The 15,828-nt window shown below is 35.5% G+C and overlaps 1 protein-coding gene across 11 annotated transcripts in view; it reads right to left on the reverse strand.

The window, feature by feature from the left end:
• ARB2A (ARB2 cotranscriptional regulator A) overlaps window positions 1–15,828 on the reverse strand; it is a 466,145-nt gene that overhangs the window by 201,814 nt on the left and 248,503 nt on the right. For all 11 annotated transcript variants that reach the window (XM_008261940.5, XM_051853996.3, XM_089313035.1 and 8 more), the window contains one exon: window positions 4,470–4,589. In XM_008261940.5, the coding sequence (XP_008260162.2) occupies window positions 4,470–4,589 (120 nt within the window). The remainder of the gene's footprint in view (window positions 1–4,469; window positions 4,590–15,828) is intronic.

The raw sequence follows: 15,828 nt of genomic DNA on the forward strand, positions 1-15,828 counted from the left end.
CTGGTATCATTAAAGGTTAAAAACTAATGATTTTAGTTCCATTCCATTTTCTCTTCAGTGCAAATGCAAACCACACTCCAGGCAATTTTAAAAGATCCACTGAGAGTAGAGTGAGGTTGAGTGTCCTCACATAGTTATGTCCAAAAGCTAGTCCTCTATCAGTTGCTGAAGGGCAGCTTAGGCTGCCTGGAGGCCAGGGAGCCCAGCATGCAACAATGGCAGGAAAATAGAGTTCCCTTCAGCCCTAATTCACATGCAAGTGAGGTGCCAATCAAGTGCTGACAAGCATGGAGAAACCAAAATCAAAAGTGGGTAGAGATACACTTTCAAAAGAAGCTGTTTTCACACATTTCTAAGTGATGTTTTTAATGGTGGTTATGAATATACCGCTAACAACATGGAGAAAGGAATAAAAGTATTAAAAATAGTAATTGTATATCACTTGAGACGATTCAATAAACTAATGAAATATGTTTACTGAAATTGTAATTCAAGGGATCTTCAAAACATTAATAGGAAATGCTACTATGAAAAAGCTACTCATGGACTTCAAAACTTTTTGCACAAAAATAAACTTATCTTTTAATTCCACCATTTCCATGAACGTTTTGAAGTCCCAACATACGGTTTATTAAAAACATGCACTCATTTTGACTAAGGGAAGAAATGTGAATGGAAGCTGATTTATAGAGCACTGCAAACGGGGAAGGTTAGGTGAGTTCAGAGGGTACTGGGCATTGACAAGGAAAACCAGCTCACGTCTAAATTAAAAAGATATTTAAAGTTACTTGATTTTGCCAAACTGATCATCACCTGGAAAGGTAAGAGCAAAGCACTCTGAATTGGCCAACAAGGGAAGCAATGGAGTCACTTCATCAAAGTGGCTGGAGAAAGAGGACGAAAAGGTCAAAAGCTGCATTCCTATAAAGTGACAGTTAATTTTTTAAAAGTGAGCCTAAATTTTTAACAACTAATATAAAGCAAAAGTAAGCTGCATTATTTGTAGATGTTTTTCCAAATGAACTTGGTAATGCATCCTATTCTTTATCATGTACAAAATAAACTTAAGATAGTAATCTAGGGCTTTGTAAGTGATGGTTTAATAGCTAACTTCACATATTGGCATAGTAAAAATAACACATAACAAAAATAACAAAATAACATTATTTTCATTAATTTAATATCAATTCATAAGATAAACAGTTGCTTCCTTTTGTCTTTAAGGTTTTGGGTTTTTGTCTTTAAGGTTTAATAGCAAGAATCAATACCAGAGCTATCTTTTAAATGTGTATTTTTACTAGAAACACTGAAAATTTAGAGAACTGGAAATCTGATGAGAGCAAAAGCAGTGAAAGGCATATTTTTAGTGTCACTGTTCTCATTATTATAGTAAACTGCATACTGTTTTTATAAGGGTAGACCTGGTCAAATTTCAAGATTTACTACCACAAAGTGAACATTGGTCTTGAAAATCTATCATTGACTATAACATATTCTACAGGAGAAATTCAATACTGTAAGATAGATACAGTCATAAATTAGGCTCTCAGATTTTTTTTCTCAGATTTTAAGAGCAACAATTAGCAAAATCGAAAAGCTCTTCAACTGTTTTGTGCTCTAACTACAAAAGTAATAGATCTGCAGGTGTCTATTAGCAGCACCTTTAATTTTAAACTACAATTACACACACTGCTAATTAAGTAAGGGAAAGATGCATTTCATCAAAGATCTGTTACTTAATAACAGTACTGTTATTAAAGTACTAGAAGTAATTGCATCTACTTGTCACACAGTTTACATTTAAGATAAATTTTCTTGAAATTCATGACCTAAAGGAGGATTTGAACTTGTATGACAAAGGTAGAAACAATTTTCAGGCATTCAAACAGTGAGGCTACAAAGTAAGACTGCACTCTAAGAAGTGTGTATGTGTGTTCATATGTGTAGAATCTTTATTTAGAAGTAACATTTTATGACAATTTTAAATATGGAAATTCTACTGAAACACAAGGAATTTAATGCCCACGGTATACAATGCACTATTGAGACAAAAAATGGTCTAAACCATAATTTAAGCTTTATATGCTAATCATCACAATTCCTTTCTTGATAAAGTTCATATTAAAATTTTGAATCCATGTAAAACAATTTCATATGTTATGCTTGCTAAAAAACCCTGAGAGAATGATTATTTGTCAACATCATAAACACCATGACTCTTCCCCTAAGAATACTGGTGAGAATATGAAAGGTTATTATTCCATTTGAGGCATAAAGCAAAGATTTAAAAGCATTTCAATGTTTGTTGTTTAATAATACTATACTTTAAAAAGTCTTGAAATAGAAACATAGTGGACTTAAACATATTAATCAAATTCGTCAAAAATTAATGTAAACTTCATCAGTGCACACAATGTTATTTGCTTAGACGAATCCATTTGTTTAGGAGAAGAACCATTCTTTCTTCTGATGCCACCATCTGTATGGCCCCACTACATGCCGTAATCAAAATTATTTCACAAAAAGTAGCAAATATAGGAGGTTGAGATATTCGCCATTAATATTTTAAAACCAACACAAGGTATATTACATTAAATAGACTTCTCAGCCCTGGCGTTGCCTGACAGATATGTGATGTGCCAGTGGTTATATTATATTCCTCCTCCCATGCATGTGCCTCCTGCAGAGACAGCAGACTACAGAAGCTGACCCTTACTGAGACCATCTTGTCTCTCTGACAAAGCTCCTTTTTAACTTCTTACTTACTGGTTACTTCCTGTGATGGAGAAAAACTTTAGCTCAGCTTGTGATAATTTCACAGGCCCTGAGGACTCTGACCCTAATAGCCTCAAGGTCAGAAGTCAAGTCTTGTTCTGAAACATCTGTGTGCTTTATATTAAAGTGGAACAAAAGTGGAGAAACATCCACCAGTGTGTGACAAGGACAGGCAGAAGAGGACTGACACACTGGTCATCTGGTAACCCTGGCACCCTAAGTTCATTTGAAAAACTGTCCAAAAGACACTTAAATTCCACAACTGGTGCACAAAAGGTTTTTATAAACTGTGTTAAAGTAAAAAAAAAGGGGAGGGGTGGAGTTATGCTTTATAGAAATCTCCAATTTTATTAGTCTTATAAGCTTTCAGACATTTTAAACCTCTCTACAAGTCAAGAAATTTCATGCTTTGAGTGTAATAGCTTAAAAGAAAAAATAAGCTGTATGTATCTACATTATTGTATACAGATTTACATATAGATATATTGATACAGTGCTTAAAGGGAACAATTTGAAAAACAACATTAAGATTTTCAAAATTACATCATACTAGTGTGTTTAAAGAATATCTTAAGATATCCATTGCACAACTTTTAAAATAAATTAATTAAATGAGCAGAGTTAAAAGTACTTGAAAGTAATGCTTGAAGACTGGGATCAATTTAAAAAGTAAACAATTCAACTTCTTATTCTTAAGATAGCACAAGCATTTACAGATTTAGGCTAGATAAAGTATTCTCAGGTGTCAGGTGTCAGCACCAGTTTTATGTCTAAATCATATGAGTAAGCAATAAGGTGTAGGGAGGTTGAAAAGGCCACAGAAATATATTTAATTTCCATGACAAAGAGAAATACACACCAAAGTCTAGAAACATAGACAATCAATGCTATGCTTGCTTTTAACATTCACTTTGATCTATAAAGATTTAAAATTATCAAATGCACTTTCAACAAATTAGTTTTATTAAAGTGTTGTACTTTCCTGTGATATAAGGGTTCTGGACATCAAGACACAAATTTTTTATCGATGCATGTTTAGTATTGATTACATCACATTAACCATACTGGCACAAGACTGTGATATTTGTAGTACTGCATATGAGACAAAATTCAGAAACTGTGGTAATTTGTTCTATCATGTATACTTAATCTTAAATCACAGAGTCAGATTATTTTGAAACCCCATGATTTTTATGGCCAGACAATATGCTCTATTCAGAAGCAGATGAATGGAAGATTTCTGACATTTTTAATACTAATTATATAAATTCTGATCAAGTACCACATGCTAACCAGTGGGGAAGAAAGTCTACTAAATATTATCAATATATTTCAAACATTTGAAGGGTCTCTTGACATTTCAAATATTGACTGCACAAACCTCAATGGTATCCACACAAAACAGGAAACATAATTTCCATGAAATGTGCAAAAAAGGTGACAATGATGCAGAAATTAGAATATGTAAATAAACAGGCAGAAAGTTTTCTAATCACATTGAAAATCACTGTCAGCATAAAATAAATATCAGAAAATTCTTTGCTTGAAATATTTTTGTTTTCTTCTTTTGTAAAATAATGTGATGGTACCAAAAAGCAAACCAAAGAAAAAAAAGAAAAAAAAAAAAAAAGAGGGAACAGAGAGAATCAACCTGTAAGGAGACTGATAGTTAAAGGTGTTAAAAGTACACTGACCAGTTCAACAAAGGCAAGTCCTCCATAGCTGTGAGCAACAAAAAATACATTCTCAGCTGCAGACTGGGCTATGAAATGGTCCCAAACGTAGATGGCATGTTCTTCCGGAGAACCATTTTCCTACAAGTAAACCAAATATATTACTCAGTGTATCTATTACCATAGGACTCAACAATTAAATGATACACTTGCATACACAGCTACAAAGAAATAAGATGGTTATTGCGCATTTAAAATAATAACAGAACTACATAGAGAATTCAAATTAGAGAATAAGTTATTGTTAAAAGTATTGGTCAATTATTGCTAAGCTTAACTGCTACTATAATCTTCTGAAATATTTAAAGTAAGCACATTTTTGAGAGGAAAATTTGTTATACCTTAGATATCAAAGCATATCTAAATACATCAGAATTGTACAGCATAAAGTTATAGTAGTCTTACATGGAACACTAGAGAAAATTTAGTTATCTTCCATATTTATATATATTTATATTACACATATCTTTAAATTATTTGATTTATAAAATTTTAAGTATTTCCATCAGATAAAAATAAGGAGAAAATGAATATTTTCTACAGAAGTTGTTAAAAATACATATAATTTTTTAAAAAAGCATTTTCTATATGTATTTTATTTCTAGAAGAAACTTGAATATATAAACTTAAGGGTTTTTACATTGCTCCCAACTAGCTAAAACCCAATAAATGTGTTTTTCTTGAATTCCAAAATTTCTGTAATAACTTCATTTTGCTATATTTATTTTGATAGCTGAAACATATTGTGGTTAAAACTAAAGCCTGTAATGTGAAAAACAAAAACCAGCTAAATAACACTAATCAAAAAAGAAACTGCTAGGCACTAAAACATCATAAAAAATGTTTCTAGATAAATAATTTTTAGAAAACTTAATACTAAAAAACTAATTTCTTCAGAATGTCATAGATATTAGAAAATAAAAACAAATTATTCAGATTTTCCATTTTAGAAATTTTATAAAAACTTATTGAGGTCCGTATACATGACTTCATTTGCCAACCAGAAGTTACTGTTCCCTCATACCTATCTCTATCCTAAATTTTTCTCCAGAGCTACAAAGCCAGCTGTTCAATGGTCATTGCCTTTTGGATGTCCCATAAACACTTCAGAACCTACCAAAGCAACACAGCACTGAAAAGTTTCTCCAAAAGGTGTGACACCCATGTCTCACTGAAATCTAAGATCACCTTTGATTTCTCTCTCCCTCAAATTCCATATATAATCAATCATTAAAACCCTGTTGATTCTATATCCAACTGTCTCTTAAATTCATCCACTTCTCTCCATTCTCCTTTCCCATGGCTTAGTTAAAGCCACACCATTTCACAAGTGGATGACGTTAAGATCCCAGTTTCCCTGCCTCAGGGACTGTCCACTTACATGTATCTCTAATTCTGTAGGGAACCATCCTTCAAAAGTACAAACACAAGTTAACTCTTCCCCTGCTTAGAACCTCTCGTTTTCTCACTGCCCTCAGGATGAAAGTTAATTCCTCAAAATGGCTTTGAAGGTGCTTCATAATCTGGCTTTCATCTACATCTCAAACCACCTCTCTCACCATTACTCTGCAAAATACCTCGACCATAAGGCACCTTTCTGCCCCCTGAGAAATTACAGAACACTCTCTGTGTTCCAAATGCAAGGTGCAACTTGCGGTAACGTAAGTATGCCATATTTTCCTGTCTCTGGACCATTTCCTTTATCTGGAAAATGACCCTTGTGTTCTGCCTGAATATCTTCTACTACTTTACCTACATAATTGCTACTTGTCCTCTATGTAAATTTTTAAAAACTTATTTCATCAACTTTAATGGCAGAGCAACAGAAGGATAGAGAGATTTTCCATCTGCGGATTCATTCCTCATGCCCGCAATGGCCAGAACTGCACCAGGCTGAAGCCAGGATCTCCATCCTGGTCTTCCATATGGGTGGCAAGGATCCCAGCACTTGGGCCAAGTTCTGCAGCTTTGCCAGAGTGCACATTAGCAGGAAGCTGGATCTGAAGAGCAGGTGCTAGTATCAAACTGGTACTCCCATGTGGGATGTGAGCATCCCAAGGACAGCCTTTACCCACTGTGTCATAATGCTCACCCCTCCTCCACTACTTGTCATTTAGTACTTAAATGAGATACTATCTCCTCAAGGAAGCCTTCTCTGTCACCATCAAGGCAAAGTAATGTCCTCTAACAACACTTTTGGCATACTATATTGTAATTACTTGTTAGTTTATCAAATTCTTGAGGCCAACAGCTGTGTCTTCCTGTTCATTAATTTTTGGTATAAGGAATGGATAATAAAAACCATTTATTTTCAGGTTGATTACTTACAACCTGGTAGTTATATACTAAAATATAAACATACTTTAGAAGATAATTATTAGCAACATAAATATGAAATTACTCACACTTAAGATGTGTGTGCGTGTGTGTGTGCAATGAATAAAAAATAAATCCTTACAAGGAAACCCTTGTAAGGATTTTAGGCTTTGATAATTTAGCTTTCACAAGTTTGAAAAGGAGTATACGGTTATAAAACTCAGGATAGTAAGTAACTCTAAGGAAGAGAGATATTATGACTACAAAATATATTCTAGTGGCTGGCAGGGTTTTCTTTTCCTAAACTTATTTGAGAGACAGAGTATGAGAGAGATCTCCCATCTTCTGTTTTACTCTCCAAATGCTCAAACTGTCTGCAGCTAGAAGCAAGGAACTGAGCATTCAATCCATATTTCCCACACTTGTGGCAGGAACCAATTATTTGAGCTCTCTTCCCTGCTTCTTAGGATCAGCATTAGCAGGAAGGTGGAATCAGGAGCCAGAGGTGGGATACAAACCCGGGTACTCTGATTGTAGATGCAGTTGCCAAGCTAAACAGCTGTCTCCAGTTTACCACTTAGATTCTTTATAGTTATTATTTATACTGGCCATGTATAGTCAGTACTTTTCTGTAGAAATACCATAATGGACACAAAATTTATTATACAAACTTCTGAGAATGAGGAAACATAATTGCTTACAGGAACAGAACTGTAAAAACAAAAGAGGGAGAGACTTAACAGAATTTCTACCATTGGCAGAACAATCTTAGACCTGTGATGGTCCTAAATATCCAATGTACGTATAGATTAGATTACTGTCTACATTAAGCTCTGTGATGGCCCCGACTCCAGCTTCCTGTTACTGTAGACCCTGTGAGGCAACAGCTGATGGCTTAAGTCATCGGGCCATCCATGTGGGAGACCTGGATTGAGCTCCTGGTCAGCTCCAGCTCAGCCTTGGCCTTAGTGCGCATCTGGGGAGTGAACCAGCAGTTAGAAGATTTCTCTGTTTCTCTCTGTTGAAAAAACTAATCAAACTTTAAGGGAATATGTAGACATCATTTATAATCATTTGCCTGTCTTATTGCCAGGTTTAGATCTAAAATACTGCAAAATATTGTTGCTCAAGGTTGCCTGCTGGCCCTATCATTAGCCATGGTAGCTCAAAATAAGCCCAATTCTATTTCATTATTTCTTCTCTATCCTACTTGTTTTTTAATCTATCAAGTTACTTCTTCCTTCTGCAATGTAAGCAACTTGAAGACAGATTATCTTTTGGATTCAAACTATAAATATAAACATGCTATTGACACACAGTAGGTTACTAGCAACTTTAGTGTGACCAGCAATGAAACTGTGGACAAAATGATATGAGCTGCATTTTAAAAATCAAAATGAAGGAGTATTTAAATTCTAATTCATCAACCTAGCTTCTACTTATCTGGAATACAGCAAAAGTGCTCAAAGATATTCATCACTGTCTCCTATATCATAGCAATACTCTGGATAAATAATAAGTATCCAATAATGTAAAAATAAATATTTAAATACATTATACTATTTCTTTGTCTGAGGAAATAGTATGTAATATTACATGAATTTAAAATGTAACATATGCAATTCATCTGATTTTATATGTAGTAAAACTACATAAAAAAGCTTTAAAAAACTTCAAAAGCAGGAATAAAAACTATTAAATGTATCAGATGGGCAAGTATTTGGCTTGGGGTTGAGTCGCAGATCTGCTCCCGATTTCAGCTTCTTGCTAATGGACACTTTCAGAGGAGGTGGTGATGGCTCAGGTAGCCGTAAGTCTGCCACCCGCCTGGGAGATATGCATTGAGTTCCCTCCCCTGGACTGAGCTCGCTAAACCCGGATGTTGGGGTCATTCTGAAGTGAACTAGTCAATAGGAGCTCTCCATTTCTCTCATGGTTTTTCTGCCTCTCAAATAAAAAATGAAAGCAAAACAAAACAAAAAAGCAGCAGAGCTGCCTGTGAATGGTAGGATTATCCATATTTTCCATTTTAGTTTCTTTATACATTTCTGAAGCACACAAAATTTCTACTGTAATAAAACAAGTGAACATCACCACCAACAACAAATAATCAGAAATACCAGGGTATTCCAGGGTAAACTTGTGCCACCTTACAGATCTCTGTGCCACAATCAATATACTTTTATAAACCATAATCCAGAGAATTCACACAAGTATTACCAGCAGTGTATTGGAGACTACAGATTTCAGTAGGAAAGACTTTCTAATACGTCTCAATTACAGAGATGCAAACAAACTGCATCTACTCTGCAGGTTGCACTCTGAGTTTCACACTAGAGTACAGTCTGTACAGGGTAACTTGATTCAGGCTGGCTGATTTTGAAACATGCAAATCTATGAAGCGCATGAAAAGACAAGGAGTAAATCCATCAATTAAGAGTTTGCTACTGGCAGAATGCATAGGATGTCTGCACGGTGAATTTCTGCTGTGTTCAGAGAACAGGGTGAATTTCTTGATGAACTCTTGCCATCACTAATCACTAAGCGCCAAATAGAAGTGTTGCAGTAACCAAAGCCTTATCAACTATGCCAGATTCCACTACCTGGGCATTGCAAGGGCTGCACTTATGATGGACTACCTGAGCTGATAACACGAGGAATTATCTAAACAACATTTGCATATTTGTGTAATTATTTTCTAAGGTTAATTAGCTCCTGTAATGCATTTCGCCCTCTGAGACTGCTTACAGTGACAGGTTCACATATTTTCTGAACCACTGCCAAATCTGACAGATTTTCCCTTAGTGAACCTGTTGCTACAAAGTTATAAAATGAGTCCTCCTATAATATATACCTTAAACTTTTATCTGCCTATAGAAAAAGTAAATGGAAAATTTAATGATTTTAAAGGTTTTTAAAATGCTCAATTTTAAAGTCAAAACTTTACAATTGTTTTATTTATATGTTTTCTGTGATTATATTGATGAGTTAGCTATTAAAATTTTATTAATGATCAATTTAACATAACTTTAAAATAGCACATACTTACATCACTAATTTTGGTTGTATCACACACAAATGTTACTTGTGAAATTGTAGATAAATATATGCGTGTTTATCCACATATACCCCACCTATACCAGTTACTCTCAGTACTAGTACTACAACTGGCTTATTACTTATACTAGATATTAATTGGAAAAAGAATATCGACAAAAAATAAACATCTGTTCTTTGACAGAACTTATGTTTTTCTTTAGGAAAAGTATGAGTCAATAAAATCCAAGGCAGATATTGAAGTCAGACAGATTTATGGGGATGCCAAAAATGTAAGTTTCCATCTTGTACCTGAACAATACATAGGTGATGTATTGATGATATATAAGATGAAAGAAAATTCTTATTTTTTAGCCATTGGCCATCAGGGTACCCTTCCAGGCAAATGGGAGACAAATATCATATGACTCTAATCCAGAAAGACATACACAGGGAAATTATATGTTTTAGATTTAAGCTTGAAACTTTCATGTGATTCTGTTATTTAACATTTTTGTACAAGAATAGAGTATAAACTGAACATTAACGAAGAACAAAACATTGAAAAGAACAGTTATATAAAACTGTCATTTGGGATGTAGTTCAATTTTATCCAATTAATTTGCCTTAAAAATTTATGTTCATTTTGACATATTTTAAATGTGTGATCTTTTATAAATGATATGCATTTGTGTTCAGTAGTGAACAATGGATTAGGGGTATAGATGGGGATATAAAACCAACAGTATAGCACATCTACAATAAAAACACTCGAAAGTAATGGCTCACTCTTTCGTCTCTAAATACTAACTTGAACCATAGAAAGTTACCAGTATCAAATGCTTTTGACCTTTGAAAAATAGCAATTTCATAAGACTCAAACATAAACATAATGAAAACAGACCAAAGAATCTATAAACTGGCAATATCTTGAAACTATCGATTTTTTCCTACCTTTTAAGGACTAGAATATTATTGAGAACAATGAGTATTGAAGACAGATTACTAATAGCTTGCATGAAACATGGGTAGTTGAGAATGACCTATACTAACAAGAAGTTTTTAATTAAAATTCCCTAAAATTCAGCACAGTACTTAGCAAACATCAAACCCAACAGACTATCATGCTATCTGGTTTAATACATAATCCATGTATTATGATTTTATTCTTTTCAGGACTTGGTGTTGTCAATGTTAAAAGCAGAATGAAAGTACATTTTTTTCCTACATTAAAAAACAATACCAAAAAACCAAAACAAGACAGGGTTAGTGTGGCCACAGCTTGTTATGCTGGCACCCCATATCAGAGTGCTGGTCTGAGTCCTGGCGGCTCTGCTTCCATTGCAGCTTCCTGCTAACGTGCCTGGAAAGACTGCAAAAGACGGCTCAAATACTTGTGTCTCTGCCTCCCATGTGGGATACCAGGATGCAGTTCCTGGCTCCTGGCTTTGGCCTGGCCCAACCCTGGTTGCTGTGGCCTTTTAGGAATTAAGCTAACTCTCTCTCTCTCACACACACACACTCTCTTTTTCTCCTTCTCTCTTGTTGTTCTGCCTTTCAAAGAAATTAAACAAATATTTCCCAAAGTCACTGGTCAATAAATGACTACATTAATAAATTATAAATGGTTATGCACAGAAGACACTTGTGATGAATATAATGGACAAAGGATCAGTATTCAGAACCACCCCAAACACACTGGAGTTCAGCAAGTATTTCAAACTTACCATGTTCAAAAGTAAACTCTGAATTAGAATCTCAACTCCCCATTATTTTTTTTTCTTTATTCTTTCCTATCTTAAGTGGTGCCTCTGCTTATCCAGTTGTACAACCCAAAAGTCTTCAAGTAGTCCTTGACTTCTCCATCTTTTCCTTTATCTCATTTTTCTCCAATTTAACTTACACTACAAAATATCTCTGGAATCTAATCTTCTCTCATGCTCCATTCACAAGTTATTACCATTTTTTGCCTAGGACAATAATCAATTGTCCCGATACATGCCTTCTCTCAATCTTTATAATGTTTAATGACATAGATACCTAAAATATCCTGATTTGAAGAGATTAATTAATTTGTTCAAGGTGATAAACTTGCTGTATTGCAAGCTGGTCTGTCTTGGTTCCAGTGTCTGATTTTCTATGCCATATGTGCTAAAGTATTGCTAACAAATGGGCTGACATAAAACTTATCTTTTCATCTACTGAATACAAGATTTAAACCAAAATTAACTAACTAATAAGAAAAAAAATCAAAAACAGGTAGATCTGGAATGGGAAGCAGATAGAGCTGGTAAGATCCTTAGATTCCAAAACGCTGTTCCATGCACACCTGAGCACTTCCAACAAAGTAAACACTGAGGACCATATTCACATTTTAATAAAATTTAGGATTTAGGCTTCCCCTACTTAGTGCAACTACAATGCAAGCACAATGATGCTAACTGCAAATGCTTCTATATGGGATACTCTGTGGCAGCCATAAATCTAAATACTTCTCAGAGATCAACCTGTTTCATTCTACAAATTAGTTACTATTATTATCCCTGAAGGCCAGATGAACAAAGAACGATTAAGAAACTTAAGAAAATTGTAAGCATTAAGGCAGACACAGAATTCAAACCTAGGTAGTCTAGGTAATCTTAATTTCTACAGTCTTAATCACTTTATATAAACAGCAGTGTTAAAACACATTTAACATTCTTCTCTCCATGTCGGCACAAGCAGTTTTGCTGTTCTTTCTAGCAATGAATTGGTAAAGAGCCTGTAAGACAAAGCACAAAAGTGCTGCTTATGGAGATGTCATGCATTGTGGGCCAGGTTCACGTTCTTTATTCTATGAAATGAAGGAGTCTGCTTTCTCAAAGTTCAATGTATCCTTTTTCTTGATTAACTTTTGCCACCTCATGAGAAAGAAAATGAACCGAGCTTAAAATCTATTATTAATTTTCTGCTATTTATTCATATACAACAAAGAATAAGGTTAAGTGAAAGAAGTTAGACATGAAAGACTACATACAGTATGATTCAGTTCATGGAAAATTCTAGAAGAGCCAAAGCTATAATGTTAGAATGCAGATCAGAGGTCAGCCGGGTGAGGACATGGAAAGACTGCCTGCAAGGGGGCACAAGAGAAAACTGTGGAGTGGTGGAAATTTTTTACCATGACTACAGTAATAGTTACACAATGGCCCACATTTATCAAACACATCTTTTTTAATTTTAAAGAGTTATTTATTTATTTGAGAGAAGAAAGAAAGAGAGAAGGCATGTGCGGGAGTGAGCTCTTATCTCCCAGTTTACTCCACAAAAGCCAGCAACAGCTGGTGCTGGGACAAATTGAAGCCAAGAGCCCCCAAATCAACGCAGGCTTCTGTGCGGATGGCAGGGACCTAACTACGTGACTCATCACCCACTGCCCTCCAGGATGTGCACGAGCAGAAAGCTGGAATCAGCAGCGGAATAGGGACTCAAATCACCCACTCGGATATGGGATGTGGGCATCCCAAGCAGTGTCTTAACCACTAGGCTAAATGCCCAGGCCTATCAAACATATCTAATTGTACTTTTAAAATTGGTGCAATTTATATTGCATAAGTTCTATCTTATAAATTATTATTAATTAAATAAGTTCAACAAAAAACAATAGTGGTAAGCTATTTTTTCTAAATAGGGATTTGCAAATCATGGCCTACAATTTAGACACCTGTTTTCGTATATACATTTTGCTGCTACATAGCTACATATACTTGTTCATGCACTATCTATGACTGCTTTCACCCTACAACAGTGAAAATGAGTAGCTAAGACAGAATCAGTATGGCCTGTAAGCCTCAAGAAGTTACCATCTGGACTTACAAGAAAAAGTTTGTTGACTATTGCTCTAAAAATTTATGATCTTAGTTCCAACTTAGAAAGCCAGATTGAACACCTGTATTTGTGTTATGTCCCTAAACTGTAAAAAAATCTACAGATTTTTTTTAAAGATTTTTAAAAATTTATTTGAAAGGCATAATACAGAGAGAGAAGGAAAGATAGAGAAAGAAGTCTTCCATCCTCTGGTTCACTCCCTAAATGGTCACAATGGCCAGGGCTGGGCCAGACTGAAGCTAGGAGCCAGGAGCATCTTCTGGATCTCCCACAGGGTGCAGGGGCTCAAAGACATGGGCCATCCTCTGCTGCTTTCCCAGGGGCATTAGCAGGGAGCTGGATTGAAAGTGGAGCAGCCAGGACTTGAACTGGTGCCCATATATGGATGCCAGCATGACAGGTGGCAGCTTTACCCATTAGACCACAAAACCAGCCTGAAAGATTGTTTTCAAACAAAGACGGAACACTTAAAGACTAGAATAACAAGTGAGGCAAAGATGATAACATTTTGGAAGATGAAGATCAGATAGAAAAATGGTAACCAATTTAGCATAAATTATGCTGAAAATCAGCACGATTTACACTACAGAACCCCCCAAAACACAGGGCTAGGATTCCAGCAAGCAGCTGAGACTAAAGGAGAGTGAATGAACATTTTAAAGGAAAGATTTTTGAGCAGTTACTGCCCCTCTTCAATCCCATGTAGCCTGGCAAGAGTTTTGCACATCCTGACAGGAGATTTTTGAAATGGGGGATATCAGAAATAGTGGAGATCAGTATCAGAAGAATGAGCAGGGATCAGGTGATCATATATGAATTACCCCATCCCCACCTCACTCTCCCCTTAATCCCTTCTGGACTTCCAGATGACAGGCAGGCAGATTTCCATCATTAGGCAGAAGATTGCAAAAATTTTTGGCAACTCGAATCAGGCTAAATAAGTCTAAAGGTTTAGATGCTGGATGGGAGTGGGCGTGGGGGAAGGTTCCCAGAAAAGAGACCACTCGGGTCACCTACAGCAGAAGCTCAAACAAGCCCTGCCCCTGGGATTAGAAAGATTCCAATCAGTTGCTTAATACCCACTGATAAATGTGAATAGTCTACCAAACTTTATTAGATGTACGAAGAAAGTCTATACATCAAAACAGAGACCAGGGCAAACAGACAAATGTACTTCAGAGAAACTAATACTTTGAAGGAGAAAACTTTCAAAAACACTGCCATTATCTTCAGAGACAATAGTACATACATAAAATAAGAACAAGGGTATGATTCAAAAGGAATACTCAAAGAATAAAGAGAACTCCTGCAGAGAGAAAGCAAAACAACAAAAATGAAAAATTCAATAAAAGGGTGATATGATTAAAGAAATCAGCCAGAGGGGCCAGGTTGTGGTGCGGTGGGTTAAGCTGCTGCCTCGTGTGAGTGCTAGCTTTAGTCCTGGCTGCTCCGTTTCCCACCCAGCTTCCTATAATGTACCTGGAAAAGTAGCAGAAGATGGACCAAGTTCTTAGCCCCACCAGCTACCCACATGGGTGACCTGGATGGAGTTCCAGGTTCCTGGCTTCAGCCTGGCCCAGTCCTGGCCGTTGTGGCCTTTTGGGGAGTAAAACAGTGGATGGAAGATTTTTCTCTTTCTTTCTTTCTCTCTCTTTGCCTTTCAAATACATAAATCTTTTTTTAAAAAGAAATCTTCCAGATGTAAAAAGATCTGAAAAATAGGAGAGAAAAGTAATGAACCAGATAAGTATCATGTGAATCTTAGTATGTGCTGCTGAAATGAGTACTAAGATAACAAGGGGATTCATCATTCCACAAATACTGAAAAGAGAAAACAAAGAGTAGAGGGTATAAAACTGTCAACAAAAAATTTTAAGAAAATTTCCAAAAATATTAGCCTCTAGATTAAAGGGGTTGACATGTACCTAGCGTAATGGATGAAACCAGACCTATATAAAGGCACATCATTGTGAAACTAAGAGCTCATGAACAACGAGAAGATTCTACACATTTCAAGTAAGAAAAAGGAAAGGTCAGGACTCGGAAAAATTTTGGACTTTTCCACAGGACTTCCAATAGATGAAGGAAGGTGATAAAGAGG

Source organism: Oryctolagus cuniculus, chromosome 14 (assembly GCF_051225735.1).
Source record: "Oryctolagus cuniculus isolate XC-2025 breed Fujian yellow rabbit chromosome 14, ASM5122573v1, whole genome shotgun sequence".
Lineage (NCBI taxonomy): Eukaryota > Metazoa > Chordata > Mammalia > Lagomorpha > Leporidae > Oryctolagus > Oryctolagus cuniculus.